The sequence below is a fragment of the Harpegnathos saltator genome, unplaced genomic scaffold (assembly GCF_003227715.2).
Source record: "Harpegnathos saltator strain DR-91 unplaced genomic scaffold, Hsal_v8.6 scaffold337, whole genome shotgun sequence".
Classification (NCBI taxonomy): domain Eukaryota; kingdom Metazoa; phylum Arthropoda; class Insecta; order Hymenoptera; family Formicidae; genus Harpegnathos; species Harpegnathos saltator.
This window is the reverse complement of record NW_020230136.1, coordinates 174,225-186,575: the sequence shown is the minus strand read 5'-3', so window position 1 is coordinate 186,575 and position 12,351 is coordinate 174,225. Positions and strand designations below refer to the sequence as shown.

The 12,351-nt window shown below is 34.1% G+C and overlaps 3 protein-coding genes across 5 annotated transcripts; 1 reads left to right on the top strand and 2 right to left on the bottom strand.

The window, feature by feature from the left end:
* Positions 1-53: 53 nt before the first annotated feature.
* Positions 54-3,908, bottom strand: Rs1 (Dead-box helicase Rs1). Of its 2 annotated transcripts, XM_011138515.3 has the most exons (14): positions 3,704-3,908; positions 3,362-3,544; positions 3,156-3,243; positions 2,858-3,003; positions 2,417-2,722; positions 2,195-2,322; positions 1,907-2,104; positions 1,696-1,840; positions 1,395-1,576; positions 981-1,309; positions 635-880; positions 483-564; positions 296-384; positions 54-216 (listed from the first exon to the last, which is right to left on the bottom strand). In XM_011138515.3, exons 1-13 carry the CDS (start codon positions 3,806-3,808, stop codon positions 300-302), a joined length of 2,223 nt encoding a protein of 740 aa, XP_011136817.1. In that variant the 5' UTR covers positions 3,809-3,908; the 3' UTR covers positions 54-216; positions 296-299. The 2 variants fall into 2 exon arrangements, with proteins under 2 accessions (XP_011136817.1, XP_025156008.1); XM_025300223.1 differs by having other exon boundaries at positions 212-384.
* An 895-nt stretch (positions 3,909-4,803) lies between these two features.
* Positions 4,804-8,695, top strand: Fen1 (Flap structure-specific endonuclease 1). 2 transcript variants are annotated; one of them, XM_011138494.3, is made up of 8 exons: positions 4,804-4,975; positions 5,131-5,233; positions 5,347-5,513; positions 5,638-5,747; positions 5,813-6,016; positions 6,087-6,305; positions 6,861-7,043; positions 8,399-8,695. In XM_011138494.3, exons 1-8 carry the CDS (start codon positions 4,894-4,896, stop codon positions 8,471-8,473), a joined length of 1,143 nt encoding a protein of 380 aa, XP_011136796.1. In that variant the 5' UTR covers positions 4,804-4,893; the 3' UTR covers positions 8,474-8,695. The 2 variants fall into 2 exon arrangements, with proteins under 2 accessions (XP_011136796.1, XP_025156011.1); XM_025300226.1 differs by having other exon boundaries at positions 4,807-4,975; positions 5,388-5,513.
* A 160-nt stretch (positions 8,696-8,855) lies between these two features.
* LOC105181604 (reticulon-4-interacting protein 1 homolog, mitochondrial) lies at positions 8,856-11,652 on the bottom strand. The gene is made up of 8 exons (XM_011138486.3): positions 11,243-11,652; positions 10,713-10,953; positions 10,487-10,632; positions 10,270-10,419; positions 9,915-10,204; positions 9,650-9,835; positions 9,387-9,567; positions 8,856-9,308 (listed from the first exon to the last, which is right to left on the bottom strand). Exons 1-8 carry the CDS (start codon positions 11,288-11,290, stop codon positions 9,105-9,107), a joined length of 1,446 nt encoding a protein of 481 aa, XP_011136788.1. The 5' UTR covers positions 11,291-11,652; the 3' UTR covers positions 8,856-9,104.
* Positions 11,653-12,351: the final 699 nt, after the last annotated feature.

The following is a 12,351-nucleotide window of genomic DNA, read 5'->3' as shown; positions in this document are numbered from 1 at the left end:
ACTTATATATACTATTTATCAAGTATTAAGTTTCTTTCATTAGCATTGATACTGTTAAAGTGATATTTTTGCGAATGTATACGATCTCGGCATGGTACTGCAATTTTCTCAAACAGGTCATAGACTATGAAAAGTATACATAATCTGATTAAACAATCAATTAATCAGTGCTATTCATCTGTCAATCTGTGAGACGTATGGCGTATTGTAATGGTTCTATAATAAAAAAAGAAAACACAAATTAAGTAATCTGTCTTACATGTATTCATAACAATATATAATTAAGTTATATTACAAAGTTAACGTCTTTTAAGTGATTTTTTGTTGGCCTTTCCCCTTGTGGGCTTATTTTTACGTTGCGCATTTTTATTCCTAGTGTTTGCTCTGTAATAAGAAAAAACGGAAATTATATTATACCATATCTTTCACAGGTTTATTAAAAGATAGTCTCTAGAAGTACATACATATTTGAGTATACTTACTCATAACGCATTCTTTTAACATTTTTCTTGCTCGTGTCGGTTAAATCGTCGACGAAAGATGATCTCGATCGTTTCAGTGATCCTGAAATAACATAAATCGTATTGGAATTAGCAGTTCTTTCGATGTCATTAAACAATACGAAAAGCTATACCTTTCCTAGAGAAATCACGGTTACTCTCATCCATAATTGTTTTAATCTTCTTTGGCTTGTTTTTCCTCTTAGCCAAACGCGCTTGATAAGCGGCAATCTTGTCTAATTCTCTTTTGGCTCTATCTTCAGCTGTATCTTTTTTAGGTTCATTTTGTGCCTTCTTCTTTTTATCTTCCACTATATTAATAGGTTCTTTTTCGCGGTCTTTTTTCTTATTAGTCGGTCTCTCGGTTAATCGAAGATTTTCTGTAGATGCACAAGATCATTGGTCAATTCACAATTGCACATTACTGTACTATGGAAGTGTGTAATATTATATCATAATAAAAACGTTACAACACATCACCTTTCTCCATCCTTCTTTCCTTCTTAGATTGGAACCAACTTCGATGATTCCTCTCCTCTACATCTTTGAGTAGATTCTCAGCACGATTCGCCTGATTCTCAATTTTGGCTAGTTCTCTCTCGCTCTTTTCCTCTTGCAATATCTTTTCCACGTCTATCTCCAGAGATTGTAACTTTTTATTATATTTTTCTATTATATCCGGTGGTATTATCCTATTCTTCACTGGATTCTTTGCTCGTTTGATAACTTCCTTCACTAATGAACGTTCCTGTTCGCCGGCTAACGATACAGAAACACCCACACGTCCTGCTCTCGCAGTTCTCCCGACTCTAATATAATAACAGATATAAATATTCTTTATAAGCTCCAATATGTACATGAGAATGCCTTGGTTAAAATTTTCAATGATTGTACCTATGTATATAATGTTGAAGAGTAGCAGGCATCACAAAGTTAATAACAGTCTTTACACCACTTATATCCAAACCTCTTGCAGCAACGTCGGTTGCTATCAAAATGTTGATTATTTCATCCTTAAATTCCTGCAGATTTTCTAATCGTTGTGGCTGCGTGAGATTGCCATGAAGCTCCCCAACCTTTAGAATATTAATAAAAACGAAATCAATGCAAATTGTCCCACTAATTATTAAATACATAAATTATTTAATACAGTACTGCCGACTATTATAAATACTACTTATAATAATTTACTTACTTTTACTCCCAATAGTCCTAATAAAATATGCAATCTGTGTGCTTGTTTTTTCGTTTGTACAAAAACCATAACGTGATCGTGAAAAGTTCGGCAGATTAAGGCCGCTAATATTGCCTCGCGATCTCCTTCTCTCTCTTTACGTATACTGCGAATATAATTTTCGTATAACGCGAGTTTCAGCAATGAAAGATAATAATCAACTTTTACTCACCGAATAAATTCCTGACGCAAGTTGAAAGCTACGTCTTGATTGCTATCTACAAATATCTTGATAGGTTTGTCGAGAGACACCGCAGCTAGATCTTTGACTTCTTCAGTCATAGTAGCAGAGAAAAGCATAGTCTGTCTACTTCTTGAGCATTGGTTCACAATATATTTCATTTGTTCAGCAAAGTATTCATCTAACATTCTTAAATCAAGAAAATATTGATGTTTTGTCAATATAATACATACATATTTTGTTATTATTGTGTTATATAATTCAAAATTTTTATTTTACCTATCAGCTTCATCCAAAATTAGTACTTCGATAATATCCAGTGAGAAAGTAGGTGTATTTCTTAGATGGTCGATCAATCTTCCAGGTGTTGCTATCACAATGTCTGGATTTCTTCTTAATATACTCTCCTGCAATAATATATTTGAGAAACATATAAAAAAACTGATATTACCTGGTTCTATATTCAACAACTTATAAAGTTTATAATAAACAATTACATACTTGTACTTTCACATCTAATCCACCAACAGATAAACCAGTTTCTACTGATGTAAATTGAGACAGTTGTTTTGTTACTTGATAAACTTGCACTCCTAACTCTCTGGTGGGTACAAGTACAAGAACTCGTGTGACAGCAGGCCCATCCAATGGCTTATACATTAATCTTTCCAAAGTTGGAAGCATATAAGCTGCAGTCTTGCCAGTTCCTGTTGCTGCACAACCACATATATCACGGCCCATTAAGGCTACTGGAATAGTAGCAGCTTGTATGGGAGTTGGAGTCAAAAAATTCATTGTTGTTATTGCCTGCAAATTCATAAATTTATTCAGTATTATACCATTATATAATTAGTATTTTGTTATATATTTATTTTTATCTCAATAGTTATTTTATAACAAAATATGATAATATATTATATGCTTATAATATATATTACATACTTTTAGTAAAGGCCTAGACAAGTTCATCTGATAGAATGTAGCATCAGTTTCAAAGTTTGTACATTCCTCAAAGTCAATAGTTTCCTCATCCTTCTTTTTAGTAGAATTTTTCCTTTTTCCTTTTTTTTCCTTTGTTTTAAAAGAATCTGCAATTGCATAACCAAAACATATAAATAAAATTAACATATAATGTTTTGTATGTAAATAAAAATTCATATTTCCATATAAAATTATATTTCATATAAAACTAGAAATTTCACAAATAAATTTGATTTATATTTATATAGATTTAATATACCTTTTTTAAGATCATCTTCAGATAACAGAACAGAATCATCATCCTGATCTACTTCTGTTTCAACTTTAATAAGATCATCTGTTCCAACCTAAAAGTTATTTAATAATAGATTGCTTTTAATTTATTATAGAAAAATAAACAATCAATATGATGTTAAATTTTTGCAAGCAATTAAAACACCTATGCAAAAGTAGCTATGCACATACCTGATTGTTGCTTTGCTCTCTAATTTTCTTTATTTTGTCATCTAGTTTTGTTGTTGCTTTCCGTTTAATATATTTTTTTAGATCATTCCAAGTATCTTGATTATATTCAGCAACATTATTTATAAATTGAAAATTACTATCAAAATCTTTACTTTCCTTCTTCTTTTGTTTTCGTGGTTGATACTAAAATAAAAATTTAGAGAACATTGTGGTTGAAGAAAAAAATAAAAATTTAGAGAACATCAACGCCTAAATTAAACTAAATCTAATCTGTATCTATCAACAAAGTATTATTATAAGAAATAAAAACGTTTAAAAATGGAAACGTTCACTTTAACTTACATCATCTTCTTCGTCCGATTTTTCTGAATAATCTGTTATCTCTTGATCATCCTCAATAGTTTTTATTAAATCACAATTATTTCTCATTTTGCTCTGAATAAACATATATTGGAATGAAAAGCATGTAATGCTTTTTATAGGTTAAGATCTACAACACGTGTATGTATCAAAAAATGAATCGATAATTATCCTTTTCGATTATTTTTTCTTTAAATTCGATTATCGGGTTATTTGTCGTATTGAAAATTAAAATAAAAAGAGAATTCATCTATATTCATCATACAAATAGAAATTTGAAAATAGACTTTTTAATTACTCGTTATACTGAGTTATAATAGTGAGAAATATTGGACGTTTGAAACATATTATGGCTTCTACACACAGGACGCGGTAACGCATCAACGCGGCAACGCGTTGACCAATCACAATCTTTCTTTTCCAGAGATATGAGTTATATAACTGTAAAAGAAAGACTGTGATTGGTCAACGCGTTGCCGTGTTGACGCGCTGCCGCATCCTATGTGTAGAAGTCATTAGCTATATAAAATATCGTCAAATTTTGAGGAGGATAATTCGTTTCAAAGTCTCCACTTTCAGATATTCTATAGCCAATGAAATAATTTGTACAGCATCTGAAAATAAACTTAAGACGGTCTTAAATATAGGCTGCGTTCCGATATCACTGTCAGCACTGAAATTCTATAATATACGTGACACAAACTATGTATTTTCAGTATTGGCGGTGAATTTCGGAACGCAGCCATAATACCGATTATGGACATGTTCCAAAATTCACTGCCAGTACTGAAAATATATAGTTTGTGTTACGCAAACTATAACTTTTCAGTGCTGGCAGTGAATTTTGGAACACGGCCTATGAATACCGGCCCTTATCGAAGATTTCGGATCGTAGTAGAAACCAATAACAAGTCAGACTCCTTTATCTTTTAAATGATGTTTTTTTAATTATTTTATTATCATCATTTTTATCGAAAAATTACAATTCTTATTGAATTTTACTTGACAATAAAATAGACGCCTTTTTATTTTCAAGTTTCATATTATACATGAAATTTCTCATCGTTTTATTCCATGCTACACAAATTGGCGGGAGAAAGCAAGTCGTCTGTTAGAAGATGTCTGCCGTGTGATGGGATATTTCTTACATACATAATAAACATTGAACTAATATGGGTATTTTAGGATTATCGAAGTTAATAGCAGATATAGCTCCAGAAGCTATAAAAGAGAGAGAATTGAAACATTATTTTGGTATGTATTTTTTATATTCCATATTTAATAATATACTGTTAGGAATAAATTAATAATTTATTTTTCATCAATATCCTTTCCAACATATTTTATACTATTAGATATATTTCATTATTAATGTTTAATATATCGAAATTTTTTATTTTGCACTTCAGGTCGCAAAATAGCTATTGATGCGTCCATGTGCTTATATCAGTTTCTCATAGCTGTACGTAGCGAAGGAGCTCAGCTGACTACTGTAGATGGTGAAACAACCAGGTATATTTCATGATTATACAATGATTTCTTGTTATAAATCTCAAATTGACGTTATAGAATAATCAAATACTAATGTCAAATGTTAATGTCAATGATTCATTTTTGTTGGGTAGTCATTTAATGGGCATATTTTATCGTACCATTCGCTTGGTAGAACAGGGAATAAAGCCTGTATATGTGTTTGATGGAAAACCTCCAAATCTAAAAGGTGGAGAATTAGCTAAGAGAGCTGAGAGAAGAGATGAAGCACAGAAACTTTTGCAAGCTGCAGAGGAAGATGGTAATAACTATTTACAATATATATGTTTTAATACCACTGTAATTATCTTTCAAATGATTTGAATTTACTATATTTCGCGAAGAAAATCGTAGAAGATTCTCATAGCTGATATTTCTGATTAAAGGAGATGCAGAAGCTATAGACAAATTTAATAGAAGATTAGTTAAAGTTACAAAAACACATGCTGAAGAAGCTAAACAATTACTTAAATTAATGGGGATACCTTATATTGATGTAAGCACTTAAGTGAGTTCAATCTTGGTTTCTTTATTATATTATAATCAATATCTTTCATACAGGCTCCTTGTGAGGCTGAAGCACAATGTGCTGCTTTAGTAAAAGCTGGTAAAGTCTTTGCTACTGCTACAGAGGATATGGACGCACTCACTTTTGGCTGTAATGTGTTGCTTCGCCGTTTGACTTTTAGTGAAGCTAGAAAATTGCCTGTGCAAGAAATTCATTTTGATAAAGTTCTTGGAGGTTTGGAGTTAAATCACAATGAGGTATGCATTCTTATTCAACAATAATGGCGTTTTTTCTCTCAATTGCTATGATGTGGCATATCATTTACAGTTCATTGATCTCTGCATTATGTTGGGTTGCGATTATACCGGCAGTATCAAAGGCGTCGGGCCGAAGAGGGCGATAGAATTAATAAAGAATCACAAATCTCTTGAGAAAATAATCGAAAATATAGATACTAAGAAGTTTCCTGTGCCAGAAGATTGGAATTACAAGGAGGCAAGATTATTATTTCAAGAGCCAGAAGTATCAAATGCTGATGACATTGTGGTAATTCAAATATCAAATGATTTCTCGTCTTCCTCTATACAAGGTGTTTGAAAGCTTATCATACAGACGAAAGTTGGAGATAAATTGGGTGTAGCTGAGAGGAAAAGTCATGTACCATAATGTCAAATTGGCAATAATTATCGAGTTGTTAATTGAAACATATGAGCCAATGAGCGCGTAGAAAACGCTGGGCGGCCGCGGTAAGCACGTAAACATTTGGTATAGGCGGAGTCAACGAGCGTCGATAGGCGTCGAGCGCGCGCGGCGAGAGGCAACCGTAAGCGACAAGAGACGAGCGCGCGCGACGAGGAGCGAGCGAGCGAGCGCAAGCGACAAAAGGCGGCCACCCAGCGCTCTCTACGCGCTCATTGGCTCACATGTTTCAATTAATAACTCGATAACTATTGCCAATTTGACATTATGGTACATGACTTTTCTTCTCGGCTACACCCAATCTATCTCCAACTTTCGTCTGTATAAGCTTTTAAACACCCTGTATAAATAATATGGCATTATCAAGTTCATAACATATTAAGTACTTTTTCACTTCGCAAGTTAAAGTGGTCCGAACCGGATGAGGAGGATTTGGTGAAATTTCTTTGCGGTGACAAGCAGTTCAACGAGGAGCGAGTTAGAAATGGCGCTAAAAAACTTCACAAAGCTCGGAACACGTCTACGCAAGGCAGACTTGATTCATTCTTTAAAATCTTACCAAATCCTACTCCAACGAAGCGAAAGGTAAATCACTTATCGAACATATCGTGCGTGTATATATATATATATATACAGGGTGCACGATTTATCTGAAGACATTGAAATATCTCGAGAACTATGCATTGGATAAAAAAAAGGGGTTAATGAAAGTTGTTAGTCTCGAAGGGGGTCATCCAATGATACCAAATTCGACCTCCCACCCCACCCCCTGGGGGTGGGGGTTAGGGGCAACTTTGAAATCTTAAATGGAAACTCCCATTTTTTATTGCAGATACGGATTCTACGCCACAAAATACGTAAATTTTGTCCGAAACTTTTTTTTGATTCGTGATAGATGGCGCTGTAATCGCAAAAAATTATATTTTCCGCAATTCTCCAAAAATGATCATTGGATTGAGAAATAAAAAATATCTGTTCAATATTTTTAAAGAACATAATAAAAGTTATTCCCCCCCCATCCTCTCGGGGTAGGGTGGGTGATAACGTTCAAATCTCAAATGGGGACCCACATTTTTCATTGCAGAATTAGATTGTACGTGAAATTTTTATTGAAACAATTTGTTTCATTCGTGATAGATAGCGTTGAATTCTTCCGAGAAACTACTTTTAGCGTTACACAGGGACAACGACGAGGACGTAATAGTTTTATGTTCCCTTCGGGTGCTTTTTTAATGTGAGTCCCCTTGCCTCTCATAGATCGGGGTGCTTTTTTAATGTGAGTCCCCTTGCCTCTCACTGTTCAATTAATTAGAGTAAGTGTTCGAAATTTTTACCTTCAACTTCAATACATTTATTGATCCTTTTTTCAAATGACTGTACACAAGATAGAAGCATATCTGCGGGAGTTTCAGCGCAAGCGTTTCTTATGCGTTCTACCATGTTTTCACGAGTTGTTGGCACTTGTTGGTAAACCTTATCTTTTAGGTTAAGTTGATGAACCTTATCTTTTTAATAACTTTTATTATGTTCTTTAAAAATATTGAACAGGTATTTTTTATTTCTCAATCCAATGATCATTTCTGGAGAATTGCGGAAAATATAATTTTTTGCGATTACAGCGCCATCTATCACGAATCAAAAAAAAAGTTTCGGACAAAATTTACGTATTTTGTGGCGTAGAATCCGTATCTGCAATAAAAAATGGGGGTTTCCATTTAAGATTTCAAAGTTGCCCCCAACCCCCACCCCCAGGGGGTGGGGTGGGAGGTCGAGTTTGGTATCATTGGATGTCCCCCTTCGAGACTAACAACTTTCATTAACCACTTTTTTTATCCAATGCATAGTTCTCGAGCTATTTCAATGTCTTCAGATAAATCGTGCACCCTGTATATCGCTCGATTTATTTTCATATTTAAATGTTTCTATGTATTGTTATATAGACAGAAGAGAAAAAGACGTCAGCCAAAAAGGTTAAGGCATCCACTAATGTTAAATTCCGTGGTAAAGCGAAATGAAAACGTCATATAATTCAATGGGAATTCACTGCAGTTACTGCACCAATTTCGTAAATTTCGTAAATTAAAATTCGTAAGATGTATCTCTCACATTTATTTTTATAAATTCTTACGCCGAATTATATGAATCGGAAATGATAAACGTCGTACTTATAATTTCTTCTATTTATTTTGTAAAATATATAATGTGTAATATTCATATACAATGTATACTTCCTTACATGATATATTCCATCGTAATAAGCGACAAGAGTCAATTTGTCGCGCGTGTTTCTGTAAAAAAAATCTTCACAATATTGAATCCCCGCGTGTCATTTCCTATTATTTACTGTCACGTTTTATTGTCATGAACATTTCTTTGTTCTTAATAGCGCAATTATCGACAGTAATTTAGAAAAGGTCAGAGTATTCGTTCGCATTCAGTTTACTCGTTCACTGCATAATGTTTATCAGTCTTTGTTTCAGCACCAAGTGTCTCTTACCTACCTATTAATCTCTTCTGCTTTACCACCAGCGTTGTGAATGTCCGTTGATAATGTGGCAATAACACGGCAATATTATACACGCTATAGTATTATATCATACAGAAGAGTAGTCATGTCGTTAACTTCCTAATATTAACAACGAAATATCATTTAAATGTTATGATGGTACTACCGACTGAGTTCGAATCTAAAACGTGACGTAATGCCCGTTCGAAACCGTGTAGCGTGTACACACTGCCCACGACCGGTTGCAAGTGGCCTGTGTTGACCAAATTAGACAGGATTCGCAGGTACTCAACATTCAATTTTGCGCCTTCCTTCCACTGATGCATGTTGAATCCGAACATGTACTACAATTGAGAGCATGTTTCGGTGTGAGTAATCCGACTTGTTGGTGTAGTTCTATACTTAGACGAATTAGAACATACCTGAACCAACAATTTTATCCTGACGCATCCTGCAAATATACTTTCGCATATAAATCCCAACGAATCCGACGTTAACTGTTCGGGAACTGTAGAGACGTAGGAACCGTTAGGCTTCAAGTACTTTTTCAGAATGTGTTCTTCAAACGGCTGATTGTTATCGGTATAAAAAATCGCGTCAAATCTACGAAAAAGATGTGGCATTAATCAAAAAATGTCATATAATCTCGGTCCCTTAAATTCATAATCGTACTAGACTTTCATACCTCTTGTATAACTGCAAACGTTTTTCGATATCATCTTCGTCTGTAATTATAACGTCGTCAGCGCCTATTGTCTCCATCACAGGCACTGCCTTTTTTTTGCATGTGGTTATTACGTAACCACCCCATAATTTTATCAGTTGCGTCAGGATACAACCGATCGGACTACATCCGCCGTAAATGAAAACACTGTAATGAGACAGCATTAATGTCAACTAAGTGAAATGAGAATTTACCAAAAAGAAACAAGAAATATTAAGAGTATTACAGCTTTCCTTTGGCGTTGCCTTCCTTGATGACAGATCTATTGACTAAAGCATCCCATGCCAAGCAGCCATTGTATGGCAGACTAGCGCAGGATATAAAGCTACAAGATTTAGGCCGTTTCGCTACTTGCATCTCTGGGATGATTATATATTCCGCCATCGTGCCAGGAGCCCACGATGGGACGGCTAAAAAAACTTCGTCTTCGACGTTAAAGTTGATGATATCACGTCCGACACCTACTACTATCCCCGCGCAATCTCTTCCTAAAGTTACAGGTAGTCCTTTCTGTCTCTAAATACATATATCCATACGAATGTTATATGTTGCACATTGAACTTACGAAACAGCTTACTTACTCCTGAATTAAGTAGTCTCCTATAAATTCTAGAATAACCATAACATATCTTCGTATCGACAACGTTAACTGAAGTGGCATGAACTTGTATCAATAACTCATTTGGCTTTACAGCTGTTGGTACTTCAACGTCATCCATGATGATCACACTCTGTAATCATGATGGAAGATAATGTCTATGTACAAGAAATTTAAGAGATAAATTATATATGATATACCTCAAGACCATCATAACGATAGCAAGTTATAGTTTTTATATGCATATGACCATTGCAAGACAGACTCATATTGATTCCCACATAATAACCTACTACAGTGCCAACAGCTATACCTGTTATGCAAAACATTACATCTCTCTTCGATACTGGGCAGATGTAAATGTAAATTTGATTAGTAAAAGTTGCAAGAAAATATATTAAAAATAGCTTATAGCAGTTAATATACCTTTACTAGCACACATGACTCCAAGTTGGCGATAAAAATCTATTGTATACCATTGGGTATTATGAAACTGGATTTGAATATCCTGCCAATTACTTTGTATGGAAGTAGCTACACGCAGTGCAATATCCTTTGCATGCTGTGTGTGTTCTTCATTACACAGTTGTTGAATAAATTGACGGAATTGAGCCAGCCATAGCATACACCATTGTTGTCCTTCTTGAATTGCTACCGATGCTTGAAACTATATTAAATTTTTTGTAATATATTAAGATTTATACAAATAAATATATATTATACATATGTATGTATGTAGACATATAATTTTTACAAATTCTACAAATTCATAATTAGTGCAAATTATGAATAAAACATATAACGTCTGATGAATATATTGTTAAATTTAAGGTGAGAAAGCATTCTTATCTTATAAAATAGCAAACTTTTCAATTCGAAGATCTCATAAATAAAAATATTATATAAAATACAGTATTATGCGTGCAAAAAATATTCATACGAAAGAGTCAAATTACCTGCAACGATTCGATTTTATTAGAAACATGAAACCAAATTTCATCCATAACTCAGACAACACAAAGAGAAAACAATAAAATTTAACACGTTTCACGATGCACGTTGTATCGAGACTTCATAAACGGCGGCTGAAAAAGCGACACAGCGATGTTATAAATAAGCGATTAACGCATGGCGTGCAACTCGAAATAGATATCAAGTTCGTGCTGCTAGAGATGACGACAGATTGGTAGGTATCTTAGATGATGATGCATGTCAATGTCCTTTAATCGGATAAACAAATTGGAACATCAACATGTCACATTCGCGGGGTCAACTTATGCTTCAAATCGTCATCATCGACAAATGTAAGGTGCAGGTTAGTTCGCCGCGCCATGTAGCACAGTGGCACAAACTTGGAGTGCGTTCCGTTTCATGCATATGCGCGCATTTATGTATAGTTTATGTCACGTATACTATAAAAAATACGCGCATATGGGTGAAACGGAACGCACTGCAGATGACGTAACGGATGTGTTGTATAACTCAGAGTGCGGTCCATCAATCGCTACAAATGCTTCGAAGCGTTTTTACTTCTCTCTTCTTCTTCGCTTGCATCCAAGAAATAGAACGAGAAAGAGAAACGCTTCAAAGCATTTGTAGCGGTTGCAGGACCGCACTCTCAGACACGTGGAAGTGCATAAATTTCGCGCTGAATGCTCTGTTTGAATTCAACACAATTTTAAATAGATAGTTCTTGAGAAAAAGAGAGTACAAAGTTTTGTGACATTCATTTATATCATTATTATTTATTTCATGTTATATATCATAAAGTAGCATCAATGATTTTGCTAGTATAATAAAAAGGCGTATTTATATTGTTATTTTGATCATGTATATATTAGGATAATTCTATTGGGAAAGTCTTCTGGTAAATTTTTATAGATTCGATAAAATTTTTAATTCTTAATACATGCTTTGTTCTTCATTTTTTATTTCTTCTTATAGCGGTTTTAGTTGGAATCTTGCAGGGTGCTAAAAAAAATTAATTAACTGCAGTTTGGTAAAAGCACCGACGAGATACTAATGGCCTTTAAAGGCTCGTCTACATTAGCTGTAAGAATAAGGC